Source organism: Triturus cristatus, chromosome 4_2 (assembly GCF_964204655.1).
Source record: "Triturus cristatus chromosome 4_2, aTriCri1.1, whole genome shotgun sequence".
NCBI classification, from domain to species: domain Eukaryota; kingdom Metazoa; phylum Chordata; class Amphibia; order Caudata; family Salamandridae; genus Triturus; species Triturus cristatus.
This window is the reverse complement of record NC_140586.1, coordinates 638501347-638526915: the sequence shown is the minus strand read 5'-3', so window position 1 is coordinate 638526915 and position 25569 is coordinate 638501347. Positions and strand designations below refer to the sequence as shown.

Below are 25569 nucleotides of genomic sequence, written 5' to 3'. Positions count from 1 at the left end.
TCCATCTTGGCCAGTCATGGAGTTCTGTAGCATGACATTTTGTCCATATTAAGTGAATGTGATTTGGTCTACATAGCTGCACTGACATCACTGCTGAAAAACCTCTGCCTCAAATGGCTACATCTAAATGAATTTATAATTTAACTTTTGGTAACGTTATCCATTAGTATAAAACATAGATGCAATTTGACCTAAAAAGCGTTCCCGAAATAATTTAATGTACTTGTTTTATTGATTCCCCTGAGATGAGTAAAAAAAAAATCCCACCACTGCACACATCACTACAACATTCCGTAAGCAATTTACTGTGCCACAAGCTTCAGAGAGAAAGCATGCAGTGTCTAGAAAGGAGTTTAGCTATTTACCTTTTAACTGTCTGAACATTTGTGTATGGCCATGCCATCATTCAGCTTCCTTCAACAAGGGGTCCACTTTATAGTGTTACCATCATTGTGTGAGATATTGGCATAGTGCCAGCAGAAGTTGCTGGAATCCCCTTGAAGTGAACTCCAATCAATTAGTTGGGGTGGATTGGCGTTGGAGGGCATAAAGTAACTGCTTAGACTGGAAGATGTCTCAGCCAAGTTGAATTTTCATAAGTTGAGAATCCAGGGATAATATTTGTGACACTCCTCATACTACCAAGATGTAAGGATATGATTAGGCTCTTTCAGGCCTTGAGGACATTTGTCACCTTTTGCAACAGTCCTCAGCGCACTAAAATGGTAGTTCTCAAATCTGATCACCAGGTTATGAAGGGCTTCTATTTGGCTATGTGTAGGAAGCTGGCTCTGTATATACTACACCAAAGTAAGGTAAAGTGTGCACAGAGTCCAGTCCAGCTCCAAAGGTAGGCAGAGATGAAAGTAGATAGCACCTTACTCTCTATTTGTGGTAGTGTGGGAGAGCAGTAAGGCTTTATCAGAGGGTAGTGTTAAGCATGTGTTGTACACACTCAATCCGCAAATGATATCACACGCTCAAAGACTGAACTTCAGACCAATTGGTTTTGTATAAAAATATTCTTTTAGTTTTTATTTTCTAGAACCAAGCAAGCCTGGCACAGGTAAGTGATAAGTACTTTGCAGTAGTAATACAGTTTGTAAATAGTTTGCATTGCCGTTGTATATATATTTTTGGTTTGATTACAGTAGAACTACTAGTAATGCAATGCTTTGAAATATTGTACATATAATTTGTATTGGCTTTTCAGTAGAATGTCAACTAGATTACTTTGCAATTACTTTTCTTACAGAGTGCAGTATACCTAGATACTGCACAGGGACATTTCTTATAAAGAGGTAAGTAAAAGCGTTTTGGTTAATTTGTTACAGTTTTAGAAACTTTTATAGATTTTCCAACTCCACACTTAGAAACTTTTCACAGAAAAACAGACAATGTTCCTATGGAGGAAAATCGGGTTATCGGTTCAATGGTAAGTATTCGGTTGTGGAAGTTGTTATTCTGGGGGTAGACTCAGGGGTCACCCACGCTCAAGGATGCACTCTTGTTACACCCCCAGCGGCACTAGGGCAGCCGGGTGCAGAGTGCTGAGGCCCAATGTTATCCAATAGGGGATAAGGGGCCTCTGGTTGGTGGCTGCTTACGAGAAGGCCACAAGGTTGTGGGAGCAAAGCTCCTGGACGTAAGCTCAGGGCAAATGGGGATCCAAGCCAGCACAAAAGGTGCACCCTCCGTGGCGCTGGGGCGGCGCGTTGCAGAGTGCTGTGTAGGCGTCAGGCGCCCTGTAGCTTTCAATGGAGCGTCTCCTGTTTGCAAACACACTGCAGGCTCGGGTACGAAGGTCTTCTGGGTGCGACCACCACTTGGAGAGGTATGTTGTGATGCTGGGGGTTGGTTAGGCAACGTCAGTTGGGCCACCCAAGGCCGTGGGGCGTTGCGTGCAGGGGTGCCTTTTAGGGCCTGATCTTCTTACCAGCTTCTGTTCGCGGTTGGGGGGTGTGAGAAAGTGGCTCTGTATATACTGTTCCCTAATAGGTACAGGGTGTACAGAGTCCACAGTCCCCCAGAGGCTGATAGAGGTCAAAGTTAGGTATGACCTTACTCTCAAAAGTGGTAGCTTGGTCGAGCAGTAAGGCAGTACCAGAGGACAGTGGCATTTATTGTACACACTCAGTCAGAAAATGTTTTCACACACTCAATAACTGAACTCTAGGCCAATGGTTTATATATATAAAATATATGCTTGTTTTATTTTTAGAACCACAAAGGGGATAACAATATGCTTTCTCAGAATTAGAGGTTGAATATAAATACTTTTGTCTTAAGCAATACATTTATATAAACAGTCACAGTTGGTTGCAATAAACAATCCTATTTCCTAAACATAACAATGCATTGAGCTCAATGGTAAATTCAGGTTATTTGTAATAAATTACTTTTCAGATTACTTTTGGAATTCCAGGTCTGGCTCCTAGATCCAGCCTTGGGTCAGTATTCAGAATCAAGTGATGAAAGTCGACTTAATAACTGTAATGATTTTTAAATAATATTTAGCTATTTCAAAAGTGAGCACTTAGAAAATATTTCAAAGAAAACATTCAATGGATCTCTATGGCAAGAAATTCAAATTGCAGGTAGAGTACTTTATCGTTACTTTAGTAATCCAGGACTGGGTACCTAGACCCAGGACTGGGGCCCTTATCAAAAACAGGTAAGTAATTTCGTTTGCAGAAATGGTACGATTTTAAAAGAATATTTCAAATTTGCAAAAATAGACACTTAGAAGAAATTTCACAGAAAAGCAGACAATGGTTTCCTATGGGAGAAAAATGAGTTAGAGGTAAGTATAGTTGTGGACACTTTTCAGAGTCAGGGCTGGGCACCAAGATCCAGCACTGGGAGCTCACCTAGGAGCAGGTGAGTAAATTCGTTTTTGTCACTTGGCTGATTTTTGGTGAATATTTGCAGTTTTGAAAAGTTCACACTTAGAAGATTTTTGAAGAAAAAGCCAGTCAATGTTACCCTATGAGGAAAATGAAGTTAGCGGTTTAAGGGTAAGTACTCGACTGGCAGAGTTGAAATTCCGGGCATAGACTCAGGGGTCCCCCGGTGTCAGGTAGGTACAGTTGGTTCACCCTCAGCGGTTTCAGGACGGCCGGGTGCAGAGAGAGTTAGGCCCAATGTTATCCTATGAGGGATAGGGGGGCCTTGGTTGGTGGCTGCTGTCTGGCAAGCCACGCGGCTGTGGGAGCTGGGCTCCTGGTCACTTACTCAGGGCAAGTGGGGAAGTAGGTTAGTGTAGAGAGTGCACTGCCAGGGCCACTCGGGCGGCTGGGTGCAGGGTGCTTTTGAGCCGTCGGGCGCTCAATGGAAATCAATGGGAATGTTCCGGTTTGGAAAAAGGCTGCAAGCTCGGGGACGAGGATGCTTCAGGTGCCACCACCACTTCGAGAGGTAAGTTGGGTAGTTGTAGGTTAGGTGGGTACCCCGGGATTGGGCACAGGGGGCCGCAGGGCGCCGGGGTGCCTTTTGATGTCAGAAATCTTACCCTCTTGTTGATCGCGGTTGGGGTGGCACTCTGTTCTGAGGCTGCAGGCTTCTTCCGGAATGTCGAGGGGGGTCCTTGGGTGCCGGACTCGGGGTCACAGTCGCCGTGGGGTCGTCCTCAGGGTCTTTGTCCACTCCGGCACTGGCCAGGCTTGGCTGGTGCAGAGTGTGTTGGGTCCGCGGTTCCGGGCTGCTGCCAGGGGTTGAAAGTAGGTTTCTTGAGTAGAGCCTCTACTCATGGGAGTCCCAGGGGCTTAGAGCCAAAAGGTAGCCAGGTCCTCCGGGGTTGGTGAGGTTGCTGGCCACAAGAGATGCCGCGCTGGTGCAGGTTCGAGAGTTCGACAGGCCGGTAGGGCTGGGGCCAAAGCAGTTGGTGTCTTCTTCTCTTTTTAGCAGCTGCAGGGCAGGTCCTTGTTCTTCTTGCTCTTCTTGTAGTTTTCTATCTGGAATCTGAGGAAGGAAGGTTCAGGGTGCCCCTAAATACTAGATTTAGGGGCGTTACAGGTAGGTGAAGGCCAGGGACCAATGGGTCCCTGTCCTGGGGTGGGTACACCCCCTATCCTGCCTCTCTCCTGTGGGAGGGGGGCAGTAGCCTAATCCTGATGGGGTAGGGCCTCCCATCTTCAAGATGGCGAGAGCCCGGAGATGTGCTTCACCTCGCCTCCCCCACCTGAGGGGTTTGGTGGGCAGGCTGGCACATCCCCTGTCCTTGTATGGGGTTTCCGGCCAAGCTTCCCGCCAGAGTGGGGGGTTGCAGTGGCCTGGGGAAACTCCAAATGGCGGCATGCCTTTGAAGCTTCCCTTTGCTTGTCCTGGGGGAGGAGATTTCTCACCTCACCCAGGATGTGCATTGTTGCAGGCCCGGGAGAGCAGGAGCTCTCCCACCCAGGGGTCCAGCAACGTGTCTGCTGTGTGGCAGCCTGGGCAGCCTCAGAGCAGACGTGGATTGTAAGTTAGCTGTAAGGGGGCATCTCTAAGATGCCCTCTGGGGTGCTTAGTACATTAAATCCCATACTGGCATCAGTGTGGGTTCAATGTGCTGAGAAGTTTGATACCAAACTTCCCAGGCTTCAGTGTTGCCATTATGGTGCTGTGGAGCTCGTGTTTGACGAGCTCTCAGCACCATGTACTCTTAAATGACAGCACTGCACTTACAGCGCCCAGGAATGGACCTGGGTACTGTAGGGGCACAGGGCTCCTGCTCCTGTGCCCACACCATAGGCGTAATGCACCCAGCTAGAGGGGTGGCTGACATAGGCCTTGGCAGTGTAGGTGATGGGCATGGTACACAGTGATTTGTGCCATGTCGACTCTTTGTTTTGTCCTGCACCCAGACACTCAGCCTGCAAGGGCAGTGTGTGTGTGTGTGTAAGGGTACAGGGCCTCTGAGGGTGGCACAATGAGTGCTGCAGCCCTTAGAGGCCTTCCCTGGCCACAAGGCCCTGGGTACCTAGGGTACCATTTACTAGGGGCTGACATGTGGCTAGGGTTTGCCAATTTGGAGTTTGTGTGGTTTAAGGAAGAAATATAGGCCCTGGGCACCTGATTGGCAGGAACCCAGGGTACACTCAATCAAAGTACATTCAGCAATTTAGCAAAAAGTGGGGGCATACCATGCAAGAAAGATGGCACTTTCTCACAGGGGGACCTTCAGGTTTGAGGCTGCAGGTGTCTGCTGGAGGCGGGTCAGGATCTCCTCGTGGTGTTGGGCCACTCGGGCCGTGGGCGTCTGGTGCAGAGTGGTGCAGACTTGCGGATCTTGCCAGAGCTGGAGTCTGTTGGTGAACAAATCTGGTGTTCACAGGACACAGTCTTTTCTTTTGAAGGCAGGGCAGGTCCTCGGGGTTCTTGAGGCTGCTGGCTGCAGGACACTCCAGAATTTCGCTTCTGCATGTTCAAGGTGGGGACAGGCCGGTAGGGCTGGGGCCAAGTCAGTGGGCGTCGTCGTCCTTTTTTTTTTTTTTTTTTTTTTTTTTTTTAGCTTCGGCACAGCTGTTCGGTCCTTCTTCTTTTCTTCTTATAGTTTCTTGGATTGAGGAAGCAAGATTCAGGGGTGCCCCTAAATACTAGATTTAGGGGCGCTACAGGTAGGTAAAAGGTAGGGAACAATAGGTCCCTTCCATGGGGTGGGGATACACCCCCTATTATGCCACCCTCCAGTGTTAGGGAGGCATAAGCCTTAACCTGGTGGGCTGGGTCCCCTCATCTGCAAGATGGCGGGGACTGAGAGTTGTGCTTCACCTCGCCTCCCCCCACCTGAGGGGTAGGGTTGCTGCAGGTTCTCCCACCCAAAGTGGGGTTAGAACAGGTGGTGACCAGTTGCTGGAAGCAGTAAAAGGCCTGGGGAAGCTCATAAAGGTGGCAAGCCTTTGAAACTTCCCCTTCGTGGAGCCTGCTCATCCTGGGGGAGGAGGCTTGGCACCTCGTCCCAGGATGTGCATTGTTTCAGACCCCCCCCCCCCAAGAGCAGGAGGCTGTCGACCCAGGGCTCCATTAACATGTCTGGTGGTGCCATTTTTCAGGGGGCATCTCTAAGATGCCCTCTGTGTGCATTTTTCATTAAATCCCACACTGGCATCAGTGTGGGTCTAATGTTCGGAGAAGTTTGATACCAAACGTCTCAGTTTTCAATGTAGCCATTATGGTACTGTGGAAACTCCCAGCACCATATACTCTTAATGGCAGCACTGCACTTACCATGTCTAAGAATTGACTGAGAGACTGTAGGGGTACAAGGCTCATACACCTGTACCCTCACCACTGGTATAATGCACCCAGCTAGAGAGGTGACTGATCTATGCCAGGGCAGTGGGTTGTGGGCATGACATTCAGGGATGTGTGCCATGTCGGCTCTTCACTTTGTTCTGCACCAAAACACGCAGCATGCAAGGACAGTGTGAGTGTAAAGGTCACAGTGCCCTGGGTACCTGTGGTACCTTTTACCAGGGACTGACCTGTGGCCAGAGAGTGCCAATTGGGTTTGATCTTCAATGCAGTTTTAGGGAAAGAACATATGCCTTGGGCACCTGATTGGTAGGAGCCCAGGCACACTCAGTCAAAGCACATCAGCAGTTCAGCAAAAAGTCGGGGCACTTTCTCACACTATGTCCCTCCTTTCCAGCAACTCATGTAAAGCTGTTGCTTGTCCCAGGAGTAATGCCCATCTTATCAGAAGGATCAATCAGCTTTTTAGTGACATCATGTCTACCCTTTGCCCCCTTTTTGGGGTGTTATTGACTTTCTGTAGTAGGGGATCTCTGTGTATAGTCATAATCTAGTGTATAGTCCCGCCCATGTGCGCGGACCCCGGAGCAATAAAAATAATCTCTCAAGTTGTCAAGCCATGCAGACCTGCATCTACACTTAAGAGAGAATTTCAAAGACAGATAATGCAGCCTATATCCACAGGCCACACTGTCCAGTACTTCAACTAGAAAGAATTCCACCAACAACCACAAACAGCACTGCCTGTCCAGCTTTTTCCACAGAGAAAAACCTGCCTCTTCCAGCAAAAGCCTCTGGAATGATAGAGAGGAAGGAATGGACAGACAAGCCCCATAGGCTGCCATTATGTGGCTCAGAACAGGATACTGTGCCTTTAAGAAAACTTTCCAGAACTTTTCCAGTATCCCAGAATGCACAGCAGGTCCCTTTTACTTTCAGTTCTTTTTTCCGGCTCCTGCTCGCAGGACCCTTGAGCATTAAGCTCTCCCTTTTCAAGGGTTTATTGGTGATTTTTGTCAAATTTTCAAGTGTTTAAGTGTTGGGACTTCCTTATGGTGTTGTCAACATGCCTGGCTTGTTTGACAAGTGCCCAGAGTGCGATAGGAAGAAGGCTAGGTCAGACCCACACAAGGTGTGTATAGGCTGCCTCCCCCAGTCCCATGTGCCGGAAGAGTGTGAGATCTGCCACTCATTCTCAGCCAGGACCCTGAGAGAAAGAATGAAGATTAGGCTCCAAGTCCTGGAGGACAGAAGGCTGAAGGCACAAGGTGGGTCAGGAGGGGCTGATTCTGCCCATGCTGAGGCCTCTGGGGGGCTCCACAGGGGCAGGAAGACCGGCAAACGCCCCCATTCTCCACCGGTGTCGATGACGTCGACTAAGGCGTCGAGAGGGATGACTACGGTCTGTTCGCCGTCTCCCCAGGGCTCTGGGGAGAAGCGACGTCGACGTTCAACGTCGAGGGAGCTGATCAGACCGCCGTCGACGTCTGCGTCGACGCAGTCAACGTCGAGGCATCGACGTCGAGATCAGGCCCAGCGTCGGCGCTCACCGTCGAGGGGAGGTCGCCGGTCGGCGAAGAGGAGACGGTCGCCGTCGAGGCGTTCGCCGTCGAGGCACTCGCCGTCGACGTCGAGGAGGCGATCGACGTCGAGGAGGCGATCGACGTCGAGGAGGCGAACGACGTCGAGGAGGCGAACGACGTCGAGGAGGCGAACGACGTCGAGGAGGCGCAGGGGGCGCCCGGAAACCAGGAGTCCCTCGACGGAGTCCCCGGGCTCGGGGTACTCAGTGATATATACGCCGCCTCCTCCTCCGCTAACGCCACCACCACCGCCGCCTCCTCCTCCTCCTGCTATTCCGCCTCGCAGGCCTTCGGGCCCACCACCGGTTCCGACACGATCGGTCTCGTTGCCCAGGTATCCGACGCTGCCGCAGGGAACTCCTAGGCCGCGGCGCCAGGGTAAGCCACCGTCGCCGGGCCCGGCGAGGCCGGCGGACAGACCGAAGCCAAGGAGATTGCGCTCCCGCTCCGGACGGAGAGGGAGATCGCGGAGCCGTGGGCGTTCGTCGTCAACATCGAGGCGACGCCACAGGAGGCGCAGATCCAGATCACGCACTCGATCATCTGCCAGGGACTTCTCGCTGACGCTGTCGGACTCGCCCGGGACGAGGGTGTCGCCGGTTGACGATCTGGTCTCCTTCCAGGAGGTACTACTGAGAGGTGCAGCCAAGTTGGGAATCACGGTGACGGTACCGACACCTACGACGTCCGTGATATTCGAGACGCTGCACAAGAAGCACCTGTCTCGCCCCCTGCTGCCTCTCGTGCCGGGACTGGTGGAGCCCGCTATGGAGTTGTTCCTCACTCCGGCAGTGATGAAATCCGCCCCCTCCCGGCTTATGAAGAAGTATCGGGCCCCGGACTCGGACCCGACCTTTTTGAGGACAGACCCTAAGCCGGATTCAGTCATTGTGACGGCGGCGAGGAAGCAGCATGCTACCACCCCGTCATCGACAGTTCCGCCCGACAAGGAGAGCCGATGGCTAGATTCGGCGGGCAGGAAGGTCTGTGGGACGGCTGCTACCACCATGAAGGCGGCAAGTGCCGGGGCTCTGTTGGGGCGTTACGACCGTGCCCTGTGGGAGTCTCTCCAGCAGTACGCGGAGCTGCTGCCTCGCGACAAGAGGGAAGACTTCTTGGAGACTTTGCGCGAGGGGATGCTGGTCTCAAACCAGGTGATCAGTGCGGCAGCGGATGTGTCCCTGCTCTCGGCGCATGGGTACTGTCATGGCGTCCACCAACGACGTCACGCGTGGCTTCGCCTTACCTCGCTCAAGCCGGAGGCTCAGCATAGAGTGGCCAATCTGCCTTTCTCGGGGGAAACCCTGTTCGGCCAGCATGCGGACGACGAGATGGCCCGCATGAAGACGGAGGCAGAGACCCTGACGGCTGTCGGGTTGGGAAAGCCAGAAAAGAAGAAACGCCCGTTCCAGAGACGGTTCGGGTCTGCGGGCAGAGGGCGTGGGCAGGCCTCTGGACAGCAGCAAAACCAGCAGCAGCAGTTCTGTAAACCCTTCAAGAAACGCCAGAAGGATAGAGGGGGCCAGCAGTCTGCTACTGCTACCAAGGGCCTGGCCGGGTCGCGGCCCTGAGCATCTACTTCCCCTGCAACCGTTACCCACTCCAGTGGGGGGAAGCATTCAATTTTTTCCGGCAGAGTAGAGAAAAATTACTCCGGACAAGTGGGTGCTGAATATAGTTTGCAATGGATACAGTCTTCGGTTCATCAGGCCGCCTCCAGAGATTCCGCCGGTAAGCTCGCGGTATCAACTGCGAGAGCTCCAGGCGGAGGCAGACATCCTGTTACGGAAAAAGGCGGTGGAAGACGTACCTCTGTCTCAAAGGGGAAGAGGTCTGTACTCTCGTTTCTTCCTGGTTCGCAAGAAGGACAAGAACGAGTTCAGGCCCATTCTGGATTTGCGGCAAGCAAACAAATGGATTCGCAGAGAGAAGTTTCGCATGCTGTCGTTGCATCAGATTTACCCTCAGCTGCAACAGGTAGACTGGCTCTGTGCCATAGACCTACAAGATGCGTACTTCCATGTGCCCATTGCACGGAAACACAGGAAGTTCCTGCGATTCCAAGTCGGCGCCAATCATTATCAATACACAGTACTGCCATTCGGGCTAAAGTCTGCTCCCAGGACCTTCTCGAAGTGCATGGCAGTGGTAGCGGCGCACCTGCGAAGGAACAAGGTGTTTGTCTACCCGTACCTGGACGACTGGTTGATCAAAGTCTCATCTTTTTCGGAAGCGCAGGCGCACTTCCGGGGGACGTGCGTTCTCTTGAACAAGCTGGGGTTACACGTCAACATGTCCAAATCTGTCCCGACTCCGGTCCAGTGCATACAGTACTTGGGGGGGCCTCCATCGATACACGGTCAGCAAGCGTGTCTCCTTCGGAGGAGAGACGGTTATCGCTTCTTCGGAAGGCTCGGGACCTCATGGCCGCTCCATCGGCGACAGTGAGGAAGGTGTCTTCGCTGCTGGGGTCGATGGCCTCCTGTATCTTCCTCACTCCGCACGCACGGCTGCACATGAGACCACTGCAGGAGTGCTTGGAGGATCAATGGGATCAGAGAACGGGTTCTTGGGACGACAAGATACGGCTGTCTCTACATGCTCTTCAGTCTCTGAGATGGTGGTGTTCGGCGGAGAATCTCCTCAGGGGGGTTCGCTTCCACAAGGACATTCCCGAGACGAGTATCGTGACGGATGCCTCTCTCCAGGGTTGGGGAGCGCACTCCGGAGACTTACAGATACAAGGAAAGTGGTCCCCGGTGGAGTCGACGTACCACATCAATTTCCTGGAACTAAGAGCCGTGTACTTGGCATTGAAGGCCTTCCATCCGTCCTTCCAGACCAACTCGTTGCTGATACAGACGGACAATACAACCACGATGTATTATCTCAACAAGCAAGGGGGGTCGCGATCGCGCACTCTGTCGCAGGAGGCGCAGGCGATCTGGCGCTGGCTTCTGGCCCGGGGTCTGATGATCATGGCCACGCATCTGCCGGGGGTGCAGAATGTTCAGGCGGATGCGCTGAGCAGGCTGCTTCAGGAGAACCACGAATGGGTCATAAACAACGAGGTACTAGGAGAAGTCTTCGCAAGGTGGGGAACTCCAGACGCAGATCTGTTCGCCACCGCCGAAAACAGCAAATGCCGAGACTTCGCATCCAGGTACTACCAGAAGGGGACGCTGGGGAATGCGCTATGGATCGACTGGTCGAACAGCTTTCTGTACGCTTTTCCACCCATTCCCCTGATTCCGGCAGTGCTCAACAAACTGTCCAAGTCCGGGGCGCGGATGATCCGGATTACCCCGGAATGGCCCAGGCAGTGGTGGTTCACGGACCTGCTTCACCGGTCTCTCCTTCCTCACATGCGGCTGCCGTGCAGGCCGGACCTTCTCACGAAGTTCGGGGGCGGATGGTGCATCCCAACCTCTCGTCTTTGAGTTTGGCGGCATGGCTCCTGAGATAGTGCAATTTGGCCATTTGAATCTACCAGAAGATTGTACGGGCATACTGAAGGAGGCTAAACGTCCTTCCACTAGGACTTCCTATGCTTACAAGTGGAAGAGATTCTGCATCTGGTGCAAATCCAAGAACTTTGACCCAACGACCTGTAAGGAAGATGTCATCCTTCCATATCTTTTACATTTGGCGCAGTCTGGCCTTAATTTCCACTCCATTAAGGTTCATCTCGCTGCTTTGACTGCTTACAGGAAATGCCCTTCACAGACTTCCTTCATTCAGATCCCCGTGGTCAAGGATTTTTTGGAAGGCTTGAAGAAGGTGTTCCCTCCTGTCAGACTTCCCTCGCCTTCCTGGGAATTGAATGTGGTGCTGTCCAGATTGATGAAGGAGCCTTTTGAACCTATTCACAAGGCTTCGTTGCAGCACCTGTCCTGGAAGGCGGCGTTCCTAGTGGCCATTACATCGGCCCGCAGGGTGAGTGAACTTCAGGCGTTGTGTTGCCGAGAACCTTATACTGTATTTCATGCTGCTAAGGTTGTTATGCGTACTCACCCTAAATTTCTTCCTAAGGTTATATCTGATTTTCATGTCAACCAGACCATAACTTTACCTACGTTTTTTCAGAATCCTTCTTCTCCAGCGGAAAGGTCTCTACATTCCCTGGACGTTAGGAGGGTGTTGAAGTTTTATCTTGATAAGACCAAAGATATTCGTAGGTCAGACCAATTGTTTATCAATTATGGATCAGTCAGGACCGGTCTTGCTACCTCCAAACAGTCCATCTCTCGGTGGATTGTGTCCTGTATACAGTTGTGTTACCAAAAGGCTAATAAGACCTTAGGGGGTAAACCTAAGGCTCATTCCACCAGGGGCAAAGCTGCCACGACTGCTTTGCTGCGTAATGTTCCGATTGCAGAAATCTGCAAGGCGGCCACTTGGAAGTCGGTCCATACCTTTGCTGCGCATTACTGTCTGGATGCTGATGCCAGGGCAGATGCTCAGGTTGGGCAGGCTTCGCTGCAAAATTTGTTCGCACAGTAGTGGTATTATTTTGTAATCTTCTCCACCGCTGTTTTTGTGTGGGGATGGGCTTGCCATTCTATTCACTAGATTATGACTATACACAGAGATCCCCTACTACAGAAGGAGTAGTTTATTTTCTGTAACTCCAGTTCTGTAGTAGGGGTATCTCTGTTATAGTCAAAAGCGCCCGCCCTCCTCCCCGGTGGAGAGATTTAATTTAATTGTGGGTTTATATAGCGCTAGAATCGACTCCCGGAGGAGTATCTCTGCGCTTTGACCGCTGGGGAACCCGTCCTGGCTCACCCTGAGAGATGGTCCCTAATGGGTATCTCTAAGGTGCGACCAAGCATCTCCGGCGGTCTGGGGGGGCCGTTGTGAAGATGAGGCAAGCTAATGCCCAGAGTTGCCGAGTGTGGTCCCTGACTGGAGTAGGCACCGAGGCGAGAATTATCGAGCCCGCTGACCCTGGTCCACGACCCTGCCGCGTCGGGAATCGAACCCTGGTCCCGGGCTGTCCTCTGCTTACGGGTCTGCCGCCTCTAACCAGTGAGCCACACCTCTCCATAAATGTTAATATAAGGAATGCTACAGGTCTGGCGTGCTACGCCTTCAAAAAGAACTGAAAGTAAAAGGGACCTGCTGTGCATTCTGGGATACTGGAAAAGTTCTGGAAAGTTTTCTTAAAGGCACAGTATCCTGTTCTGAGCAATATAATGGCAGCCTATGGGGCTTGTCTGTCCATTCCTTCCTCTCTATCATTCCAGAGGCTTTTGCTGGAAGAGGCAGGTTTTTTTCTCTGTGGAAAAAGCTGGACAGGCAGTGCTGTTGGTGGAATTCTTTCTAGTTGAAGTACTGGACCGTGTGGCCTGTGGATATAGGCTGCATTATCTGTCTTTGAAATTCTCTCTTAAGTGTAGATGCAGGTCTGCATGGCTTGACAATTTAAGAGATTATTTTTATTGCTCCGGGGTCCGCGCACATGGGCGGGACTATTCACTAGATTATGACTATAACAGAGATACCCCTACTACAGAACTGGAGTTACAGAAAAGAAACTACTCCACCTCACTTATGGTAAGGGAATAGGCAAGTTAGTCTCTCAACAGCTGCAAAGAGCATAAGCGGAGCAGAAAATGGGAGGGGTATTTTAGTGATGGTTACGTATGGTGCTGTCTGAATGTAAAGCAGAAATCCCTGTGCCGTCTTTGTAGACAATAATGGCAGCTATTGCGAAATAGAAATCTGCAAACATAGACTTTAGCTTAAGTTTTAGCTTAAGTATTGATTTTTGTTTTCACTGTTGCTTTCACACCAGTGTCCACAGACCAGGACCTCAATTTGGTGCGGTTTTGGTGACCAAGGCAACAAAGTGTATTGTAAATGATGATGAATCCTGCGTTCTTGAGCTCACTGCATTGTCTCACATATCACTGTCTGCATTGAAACATTTTCAGTGTGTGGAGCTTTCTCTAAATTATTTTAATCTAGAGCTAGAGTCTTTACGCGGGGAAGAACAGCACCTGACAACATGAGCACAAAGAATGAAGTGATGAAGATGGGAGGGATCCAAAACCAAAAGAGGCATTTTAAAAGTTAACATAATTCCTTTTAATGTTAACTTGTGTACTGCTTGGTGGAAAGGTGGAAACCTACAAAAATTGTAGGAAGCTCTGAAGCACCAACAAGAAGAAACCTTTTAGTGCAAGAAGCCTGAAGAGATAGAAGCTTCTACTAAGACTGCTAACCATTATGTTGACTGCTAACCAGCATGTTGGCAGTCTCATCATGGAGAGGCCTGATTTATCCTCAGTCCAACTGGCTTCGATGAACACCTTTTCCCTAGCGTACACTTTCAAGGCTGCAGTCCTAAAACCAGTTACTGTTCTTGTTTATTTTAATAACCATTTAGCCTCTTATATGTTGTCCTCATTTTTGCCTTATTTACGTCTAAAACATTTTTCTTTTTTTTTTTTCTTTCTTGATTTAGACTTTTCTTTAACCGTTTTGTCGTTTGGTAAGCTGGTTCCAAACCTCAGATGTTTTCTATGGTTTTTGTCTTGCTATTTTGGTCAGGCAATCAGAAGCAGAGTCAACAGGTTCCTCTCTGAAACCAGTTTTCTCCTGTAGAAAACGTCTGTTTTGGTAGTGTAGGAGCTCAACCACAAATCGCATCCAGACAGTCTGTCTCCCCATGTAGCCCGCCATTGAATTTTCCCATGCTGTAAAAAATGTGCCCAGTGTTCAATTAACGAGTTTAATTGTCTTCCATGTGAGCGAATTTAAAACTCTTTACAACTGGGCATCATACACAATATGTTTAAGTTATTAGGTTCTTAAATAGTCATGTCAGCATGTTTGACAGCTGAACAGGTCAAAAGAACGTTAAATATATTTTGAAAGGGACTTTATATTGTAATATGTATTGTTTATGTATTTAACATTTTTACACTGATTGGTGTTTGTGTCCTATATGTTTACTATGGCATAGTGCTCATTCTTATATCGCCGAGTTATGCTAAAGAAATTTTGATCAATTTAGTTGTTAAAAGGTATAAGAGCACTCCAACCGTTTTCAAAACCCATGCATTGACAATTATATTATCAGCAATAGTGGAGAGTTTAGAATATTTCATATTTAATTATTTTGTTCATAGTGTACGAAAATGATGACCAACTTTTGTGGAATCCTGATTTTGTGTTGGACGAACAAGTCAGCGAATTTCTCAGTGAAGCTTCTAGACGTACAGGAGAAGAGAAGGGTCTTGATGCAGTTCCTGAAGGATACCACATTAAAGACAATGAACAGGTATATCATTGTTTTTTATACTGACATGCTTTTCATTGAAGATCTCCCAGTAGTTTCTGGTCTTCAGTTAGCAGAAGGGCTGAAGAGACTGCATAGGGGTGTGAAATTTAATAATATATCTACTTGTCCATGGGTCAGCTTGCTTAATAAATCTGCTTGTCCTATAACAAACTCCACTTGTCCCTTTGGTGCCATGCAGTGTGGCATAAATTATGGCAGCAATCTCATTCTACAAGAGCTCTGATATAGCCTCTCTGGTTATGCCAGGACTCATACCATAGTAGTGTTGAATACTTGCAATCCCCTTATGTTGCTACGTTTCTGCAGATCTACATACTGGAGCTGAAGGTAGTGGTAAGCAATGGTTCCAGGGTTAGAATGCCCCTTTGTGTCTGTGAAAACCTACTAACTTGCATGTTTTAAGGGTTTTCAACTGCTTGTTTCTAATTTTTTACCATACTGAGAAATGTTGTAAATTTACTCCTGACAATGGCAGACGTAAACCTTCTGCCAGACTTGGGGGAAGGGGGGGGGGGGGGGCGGAGTGGTAGGAGGGAAAGTGGACTTACAAACGCTCACATTTTTGCATGAGCAGATCTACACATGCATATTTGCTAATGCTAAAATGCAGTTCACAAATATTTTCTAAGAGTACTATTTCTTGTCCTACTACTTTAAATGTGTGGGAATTCATGAAAGCCATATAGCTGCACTTAATGCAAGGACATATACCATGGTTGCACTTTTGAGACTTTCTTTAATAATTGAGGCCCAAATTTGGTCTGGCGTTGACCATGATATTTTGCGTTTATTAAAATTCTGTCTCTCTCTGTATCGCCTGGCTTCACTGTGAGTGACAGCATTCTGCTCTTTCACAAGGACCATATTGGCACTCAAAGTAGTTTTGTTCAGTGCCAGTAACTACTGTGGCAGTGTGCTTTTTGAGACCAAATCAATTTTAGCTTTTGTCAATGCTTGTTATAATGGTGAGGGCACAGCAGCACCCACACCAATAAGGTTTTACAAAAACCATGCCAAAACATTTCACACATTGACAAAACTAAAAGGCTGACCACCAATTTCAGACCTACTGGCTTTGCCAGTGCTTTTCTTATTTTTTCCCATAATGTTATTGAAACTGGTTACACTGATTTTTCCATTATGAATATTTTTGGGAAATACTAGCATGCATCAGCACATGTTACTAAATGATGCTGCAATGAAATGGTATCAGAAATTTGACAGTAGTTTAGCGAATGTTTTTTTTTTTTTCCTGCTTTCATGTTTTTTATGAATATTATTTTGAAAGCAAAGAATCCTCATTCTTGCTTTCACGGTTCTGCAAATATTTGCATGAAATCAGAGAGCATTCTGGGAGCATTTGAAAACGTGTGTTCACATGTTTATACTGGAACCACTGTCAGTAGTGCAGTCAGACCGTACAACATTTACTTAGAGCGCTCACCCTAATAATAAAGGCTTTTAATTAATGAACCATAAATACAAGATTGAACAGCAATAGCATATGGACAAAAATATTACCTTAACTGCAGACAGTACCCTTCCCTGATCCATAATGTGGTACTGCAAACAGGCAGCCAATGGGTTTTGTGCTGCAGGGGGTTGGGCCTACTTGTCCCAAAGACAAAATACACATGAGAACTTGTTGCTCTTGGCCCCAACCAAATGTCCTGGGTGTCGGGCTATAGGAATTCCACATCCCTGCTGCAACCGAGATATACCGTATAGCAGTTAAAGCTGCTGCTCCCGGTTAATTTGCACCCTGCTCCTGTTCTTGAGAAGTAACCTTGCAGACCTCCCAAGGGGATAACTGTGGTCACAGACTACACCTCGACCCTCGAGTGAGTAGTTTTTTTACTACTTGTGCACGTCACTTGGTGGAAAGAAGGGTGTTGGAAATTCTGAGCTCATGCTACCCTCCACCTCCATACCCCCATCCCAAAAGGAAACCAGAATGGGGATAGTCCCCCTGTGACAAAGTGTGCATGTCCCTCAGAATTCGCTGCTCATTCCTGCATGTGTGAATAATATGGCACAGGCGTAGTTGGCATGGATGCACACTCTGTATTGCACATGTCCTAAATTTGTAACCGAGCAATACACAGAAGTGAAGGGAGTGCGCGTTATCTGCTGCCACTTCTGTAATAGCGAAGAGATTTATTGTATTAAGAAAAAATCTGTTGCGGTCTCAGTCACCTTTATCTTCAGCTGGAGTAGAAATTGTCTAAGTTCACTTAGAAACTAGCGTGTAAAGTCAAGATGTGAGTGTTTGCAATTCAGAAAACCAACTAACTGGGTTATGCATGGCCGTATTCTTCTGGATCTTTCTGCAGACCCTGTTAATTGTCCTTCTAATCCTCTATAGCAAAGACACCATTATCAAGCAGATTGTCAAATATTACAAGTAGTCGTTTGACATTGGTACATATGTAGCATTAGACTGCCTCTCCATTTAACATCAAAATACAATATTAAAATCACAATTTTAAAAGGTTTTGCTTGGTAAATGTATGACCTATTATACTTTTTTCTTTTACTCTTTTGGTATTGGAGAGCAAGACTTGCATTTGGGTTTGTTGCCACTTGTACTTCTCTGATACAGTTCAGTTGCACTTTGAGTGGACACTGTTTGTTACATGACAAGTGGAACACGACCAATGTTGTTTAATATATATATTGGGTTAATTGCTTAACAAGCTCTTAGATGTAAAGGTCCTATCTGTATTGTTTTACGTGGTCTCCCTGCCATTGCATTGCATTGCAAACTCTGAATATCTGGAAACTGGTATTTTGAAGGCCTAAACAGCTAGTGGATCTTCATTATTATTTAAATTGTGTTAGATTGTGACTGAAAATCTACCAAAATCTCACAACTACAGTAACATTTTCCTTCGCATCAAATCATATATCTATAGAAAGTCCTATCGTGCCCTCTTAAGGTTGAAAGAGATTAACCTGCGTTGTCCTTGCTCTCCAGCAGCCATCTCCGTTCTAGAATCTTCAGAAAATGAGCGGAAAACAGAACACCTTTAGCTCACTTTTTTCTTCTGAGCTAGTCCCGTTTCCTTTAGAAGCATTTATTTGTCAGTTTAGATCTATCATTTAAATAGAATAATCTCAGATTTTCTTGCTCAGACACTGTTTTTAGGTCTTGTCTGCAGGCTGCCTCAGGCTGTCTGTTGTTGCTGCGGACAATAAAAATACTAAAATTGTGATTTTGGTCAGTCCACAGCTTTTGTTGATTTGCTTCTTTGTCAATCTCATTTGCTTATATGATGAATTTTCTTCCTTACATTTGTCTCTTCCCATTGCGTATATCTTGTTTTCTATCGTGTTTGACTGGATGACTGGTATCCTTCCACTTCTGACACACGGAGAACTTTTTATATTTTTCTTTCAGCGCTCTGAGAGTTCGTGTGATCTTGCTCTCTCCTTCGTATGCTACAGCCCCCTCTAATTCTTGTCCCAAGGTTCTCCGTGATTCCTTGCATAACTCTTTGCTTCCACCACCGCTCTTTGCAGGTGTTATAGATTTTTTTCTCTTGCTCTTTTTGTATTTTCTCACCTCTTAGTGATCTGTCTCAGGCTTTTCCTATGTTCCTCTGATCACCACTCCCTGTTGCCAACCTACGGTTCCCCTCCGCACCAACAATGCAAACTGCCATTGCAGGCTGCGTGCTTTGGTGCAGAGAAAAGTGAAATATGACATGGCACACATCCCTGTGTGCCATGCCTGCAGATGCTGCATGCAGTATAGATAAGCAACCCCTACAGCATGCCTTACAGCCCTAAGGCTAGGTGTACTATACTACATGTGTGGGCATATCTGCATGAGCAAATATGCCCCTGTGATGTCCAAGTCAATTCTTAGATATCACAAGTGAACAGGAAAGCTCTTTTAGGGTACCTATGCTGGACACTGGAAAAAACGAGTTCCCCAGCTACATGATGACTTCACTGAAATCTATTGGTGTTTTGTATCAAACACCTTGTATTAATAAACCAGCACTGATTCCAGTGGTGGATTTATTAATACATGCACCCAGAGAGCACCTTAGAGATGCCCCCTGAAAACCTACCAGCCTCTAGTGTGGTGGCTGGCTGGTGTTGACCGCCTGCCTCCACAGACTGTTTTCTGACCCCTTGCAGGTGATAGTCTACACACACTGATGGCTGAAACAGTGCGTGCTCTGAGCTGAGGTGGTGTCACTTCCTCCAAGCCGGATGGCTAAGTAATCAGTATATCAAGGTAGGAGGCTTCATAGGCCTCTGCCACCTCTGATATGTGACCACGGCTTCTCCAGACAGCGGAAATGTAAACCCCCTGCCCTGGGCCCATTTGGCACAAGGACAGGCGGTAAATTTGATATGCAGGGAGGCGTGGCGCACTACCACGTCGGTCACACCCTCTAAGGTGAGCTGCCTGATGTGCCCCGCTTTAGGAAAATTCCCCTCCCCTCATCTTGGTGATGGCAGAATTTAGAACTCTGGAACAAGGATATGTCCACTTCACACTGGGAGTGGTCATATAGGGGATGTAGTGACCCCCAAGGGTAAGTAGCTCATTGGCTACCACCCTACACTCCCCTTAACGCTCCTAAATCTAGTATTTATGGGAGCCCCTGGCACCAGGTAAGTGGATTCAGACATCCTAAGGAGGACACCGAAGAGCAAGAACTGAGGAGCAGTAACTGACTTGGTGCCATACCTGCTGGCTTGTCTGCTGTCTCCGACAAGTGTACCAAAGACAACTTATCCTGCACCTGGTCTGCCTCCAAAATCCTGGGAGGACAGCCAGCTCTAAAAGGAGCAACCAGCATCTCCCGTGGAGTAGCAGAACTACTTCCCTGAGTCAAACCTCATATTTGGTTTGCCCAGACTGGACTACCAGTCACCGCCTGCAGCCTCCTTGCACCGGCCACTTCAACCGCAAGTGTCTCCTGCAGCATGGACCCGACGTCTAAAAGCACCACTGCAATCGAGCCCCACAGCCCGAGGAGAAGTGTACAGACTGTGTCCCTACATGCCCGAGCACCTCATGTACCTAGACCCCCTGTGAGTACAACCAGACTGGCCCCCACCAGTCCCAGCTTGTAGCCTCTTTCTTCTAGCACGGTTTCCCTTTGAAACAAACGGGGCACTTGATGTTGAAAAGCACCTAAGCACCCAGATGCACCAGAGCCTACCAAGATGACTTGTTGGTGCTGCCTTGGACCTTTCCCCATACTTGAGTGGGAGAGGGTGTAGCCCTACGGCTAGAGCAGTCGACCTCAAAGCTGGTTAACCGGGTTTGAGTCTCGGCAACGACGCTCAACATCCTGTGATTCTGGACAAAATAACTTAATCTCCCCGTGCCGAACAAAAAAAATGTTTGTGTTCTGTAACGAAACTTGTGTAAAGCACTCTGATACCCGATGTCTTCGGTCTAGTTTGCGCTATATAAAACTGTAAGGAAGTGGGTTTCTGGTGCAGTAACCTCCCCACTTTTTGCCTGATAACTGATGCACTTTTCCTTGTTGTGCCCTGGGCTCCTGCCAATCAGGTGCCCAGGGCCTGTGTTCCTTCCCTAAAAACTGCCTAACAGCCAAAACCCAATTGGCATCTCTGGTCACATGTCAGCCCCTGGTTAATGGTAACCTAGATGCCCAGGGCATTGTGACCAGAGAAAGCCGCTATGGGAAGCAGCACTTATTGTGCCCCCCTTAGAGGCCCTGTACCCTGACACACACACACTGCCTTTGCAGGCTGAGTGTCTGGGTGCAGAACAAAACAGTCGACATGGCACACATCCCTGTGTGCCATGCCCACAACACACACTGCCCTGGCATACCTCAGTCACCCCTTTAGCTGGGTGCCCTATGCCAGTGGTGTGGGCACAGGTGCATGAACCCTGTGTCCCTACAGTACCCATGTCCATTCCTGGGCACTGTAAGTGCAGTGCTGCCATTAAGAGTATATGGTGCTGGGAGCTCGTCAACACGAACTCCACAGCACCATGATTGCTACACTGAAGACTGAGAAGTTTGGTATCAAACTTCTCAGCACAGTAAACCCACACTGATGCCAGTGTGGGATTTACTGTAAGATGCACAACAGAGGGCATCTTAGAGATGCCCCCTGAACCTAACCTAAAATCCATGTCTTGTCTGAGGGGCTGCCTAGGCTGCCACACAGCAGACATGTTGCTGGACCCCTGGGTAGAGAGCCATCTGCACTCCTGGGCCTGCAACAATACACATCCTGGGTGAGGTGCAAAGTCTCCTCCCCCAGGATGGGCAGGGGAAGCTTCAAAGGCATTCCGCCTTTGTGAGCTTCTCCAGGCCACTTGCTGTACCCAGCAACAGGCCCCTACCGGTTCTCAACCCCCTCTCTGGCGGGAAGACTGGCCGGAAACCCCAAGGAAGGACAGGAGGCGTGCCAGCCTCTGCCAACCCCACCCCTCAGATGGGGAAGGCGAGGCGAAGCACGTCCCCAGGCTCTAGCCATCTTGAAGATGGGGAGCCCTGCCCAATCAGGACTAGGCCACTGCCCCCCTCCCACAGGAGAGTGGCAGGATAGGGGGTGACCCACCCCAGGGCAGGGACCCAGTGGTCCCTGCCCTTTACCTACCTGTAACACCCCTAAATTTAGTATTTAGGGGCACCCTCAACCTTCCTTCCTTGGATTCCATATTCCAAAACAGCAAAGAAGAGCAAGAAGAAAGAAGACCTGCCGTGCAGCTGCTAAGAAGAGGAAGACACCAACTGCTTTGGCCCCAGCCCTACCGGCCTGTTGACCCTTGAACCTGCTTCTGCTAAATCCCGGCACCTCTTGTGGCCAGCAACCTCACAAACCCCGGAGGACCTGTCTGACTTGTGACTCTGAGCACCTGGGACTCCCACGAGCAGTGGCTCTGCTCAAATCAAGTATCTAACCCCTGGCATCAGCCCGGAACCGCGAACCCTGCACATTGTGCACCCGCCAAACCTGGCCTGTGCTGGAGTGGACAAAGACCCTGAGGACGTACCCCCGGCAACTGTGACCCCGAATCTGGCACCCAAGAACCCACCTCGACGCTCCTGACGACGCCTGCAGCCTCAGAACCAGGGACCCCCCCCCAACCGCGATCAACAGAGAGTAAGATTTCCCGACACCAAAAGGCACCCCGGCGCCCTGCAGCCCCCTGTGCACGACTCCTGGGTACCTACCTATCCTCCAACTACCCAACTTACCTCTCGAAGTGGTGGTCACACCTAAAGGATCTTCGTCCCCGAGCTTGCAGCTTTTGTTCGTCCTTGAGCTTTTCCATTGCAATCCGTTGAGCGCCCGAAGGCTCAAAAGCACCCTGCACCCAGCCGCCCGAGTGGCCCTGGCAGTGTAACCTCTACATCTATCTACTTCCCCATTTGCCCTGAGCAAGTGATCATGAGCCCAGCTCCCACAGCCGCATGGCCTGCTAGTTAGCAGCCACCAACCAAGGGCCCCCTGCCTCCCATAGGATAACATTGGGCATAACTCACTCTGCACCCGTCTGCCCCTGTGCCGCTGAGGGTGTAACAACTGTACTTACCTGACCCTGGGAGACCCCTGAGTCTATGCCCAGAACCTTAACTCTGCCAGTCGAGTACTTACCCAAAAGCCGATAACTCACTTTTCTTCCATAGGGTAACATTGACTGGTTTCTCTTGAAATTTCATCTAAGTGTGGAGTTTCTAAACTTTAAAATATTCACCTAAAATCCACCGAGTAACGAAAATGGAAATACTCACCTGCTATTAGGAGAGATCCCAGTGCTGGATCTTGGTGTCCAGCACTGACCCTGAAAAGTACTTACGACCGTACATACCACTAACTCAATTTTCTCCCATCGGAAACCATTGTTTTTCTGTGAAATTTCTTCTGTCGATTTTGCAAACTTATAAATATTCGTTAAAAATCGCCTGTATAACTTAAACACAGTTTCTCAACTGCTTACAGGTGGTACACTCGTGCTGGATCCAGGATCCAACACTGACCTAGAAAAAGTAACCATAACCCTACTTACCTGCTAAGTGAATTTCCTCCCCTAGGATAACATTGGTAATTTGATTAGAAAACGTTTCTAAGTGTCAACTTTTAAAATAGCAAAATATTGCTTAAAAATCACAACAGTAACTAAAATGTATTTACTCACTTGTTTCCAAGAACTGTCCCAGGACTGAATCTAGGATCCAGTCTTGGAGTTAGAAAAGTAATCCTGAAAGTACTCAATTGCATATAACTTAAAATTCCCATTGAGCTCAATGTATTACTGTGTTTGAAATTGTGTTGCCTATTGCAACAAACTGTAACTAGTGCATTCCAAGTCAATTGACTCTGCAAAGTACTTAACTAAAGCATCTCATTCTGAGAAAGTATATTTTTATACCTATTGTTGGTTCTAAAATAAAACAACCCTATATTTTTATATACAAACCATTGGCCTAGAGTTCAGTTCTTGAGTGTGTGAGACCATTTGCTGACTGAGTGTGTACTACAAATGCTTTACACTGTCCTCTGATACTGCCTTACTGCTCAACCAAACTACCACTTTAGAGAGTAAGGTTATGTTCGAGGCATATGAACTGCAGATCTACACACTTGTGCATAGATCGCCATCTGGTGTTGGGCCCGGATGTTTGCAGTTGTTTTTCCTCTTGGAAAGTCTTTTGAAGTCACGAGGTGGGTGACTCCTCCTTTGGATCGTATTGCGCATGGGCTTCGGCTCCATCCTCAGATTGTTTTTTTCCGCCATCGGGCTCGGATGTAATCTTCGCGCTCCGGTTCCGAACAGGTTTCCAGTTCAATCGACGCGCAATCCTCACCCCAATTCGCGGTATTGTTTCGATCGCGATCTCCACACTCGACGCGGCTCACATTGAGAAAGACCTTCGATTCCAGTCGTCGACGCCGGCCTTCGGGCCTACCCAAACTCCGGTCCTGGCTCATGGAAAGGACTCCCTTCAAGAAGTGCCCTCGATGTGGGTCCAAATTCCCTCACACAGATCTCCACAAAGTATGTAATCTCTGCCTCTCCCCTGAACACGAGGCTCAAGACTATCCGGCGTGCAAGTCCTTCCGGTCCAAGAAAACGATTCGAGACCGAAGAGCAAGAAGGACCATGGCGCACTCGTCGACGGCGATTCCAGATGACATCTTCGGTGAGGGCGTCGACGCTCCAGAAGAACACCACACCGACAAGGGCCTCGTCAGCGCCTCCAAAGCCGACGATTCAGATGTGGAGGACATCGCTCGGGCACAGAGGGTCGTGAATACCAATTTGCCTCCACACCCTCCCCGGCACTGAAAAAGGCTTTGGTCACGCCTTCGCCTCCGGGCCTAGGTAAGACCAAACACACTGCTTCCCACACCGCGCCTTCGGGACCGGTAAAGAAGCCGATTAAGCCTTCCGGCGGCTCAGGCCTGAGCCAGCCCACCGTCGGTGCCGACAAACACTCCTCCGCACCGACGCCGAAAAAAAAAAATGGCCTCCACTTCTGCACCGAGCCCCAAACCGAAACACTCGGTGCTGAAACCCAGTTCCACCTCCTCGGTACCGACTCCATCCCCGGAACCTACAAAAGCACACAAGGCCACGGCACCGAGATCTCGAAGCCGAAACACATCTCGGCACCGACCAAACAAAAAGCCCTTTCTAAGCCGCATACTTCCAAACAGGACACTAAAGCCAGAAAACCAACGGCCCGACGCCTTCGGGGCCGACGGATAAACCACCTTCAGAAGAACTCTTTACACCGGATCCCTTGCAAAAGACATTGACCAAGGATCCCAAAACCGGACATTTGATGCTCAGCATTCCCCAACACCCCCACTGGATGATGATGATGATCATGACAACACATATGATGACATGGGGGACGTGCCCCATGATTTACCTACAGGTGACCCCACTCCCACAGGCTCCCCAGACCCATGGGACGACTATAACATCCCCGGCATCCCTAACATCCCACAAGATGATCTCTATCTTTCGAGACCATCCCCTCCAGAAGACTCATTGGGGTTCAACCATTTACTACAAAGCAAACGCACTGCATCACAAGCTGCCAACATATGGCGTATCGCCAATACACAAGCGTTACTGCCTAGATATGACAGGGCCCATTATGACGAGTTAGAAGCCATAATGCAACACCTCCCTGACAAATACAAAAACAGGGCAAACAAGTTAATTCAGGAGGGCAATACCTCCATCCGTTGTGCCCTGGATGCAGCAGACACTGCCTCCAGGGCCATCAACACTAGCGTCCTCCTCCGTCGCCATGCCTGGCTCAGGATCTCAGGATTTAAACCAGAAGTGCAAGCTTCCATCCTGAACCATCCCTTTGACCAGGAACATCTGTTCGGCCCAAAAGTGGATGAGGCCCTAGAAAAAATGACCGACACTGCGAAATTGATGGGAGCCTTACAATCACACCCTCC

The 25569-nt window shown here is 49.0% G+C and overlaps 1 protein-coding gene across 12 annotated transcripts in view; it reads left to right on the top strand.

The window, feature by feature from the left end:
* MIER1 (MIER1 transcriptional regulator) overlaps window positions 1-25569 on the top strand; it is a 472995-nt gene that overhangs the window by 275417 nt on the left and 172009 nt on the right. For all 12 annotated transcript variants that reach the window (XM_085602332.1, XM_085602330.1, XM_085602336.1 and 9 more), the window contains one exon: window positions 14957-15108. In XM_085602332.1, the coding sequence (XP_085458458.1) occupies window positions 14957-15108 (152 nt within the window). The remainder of the gene's footprint in view (window positions 1-14956; window positions 15109-25569) is intronic.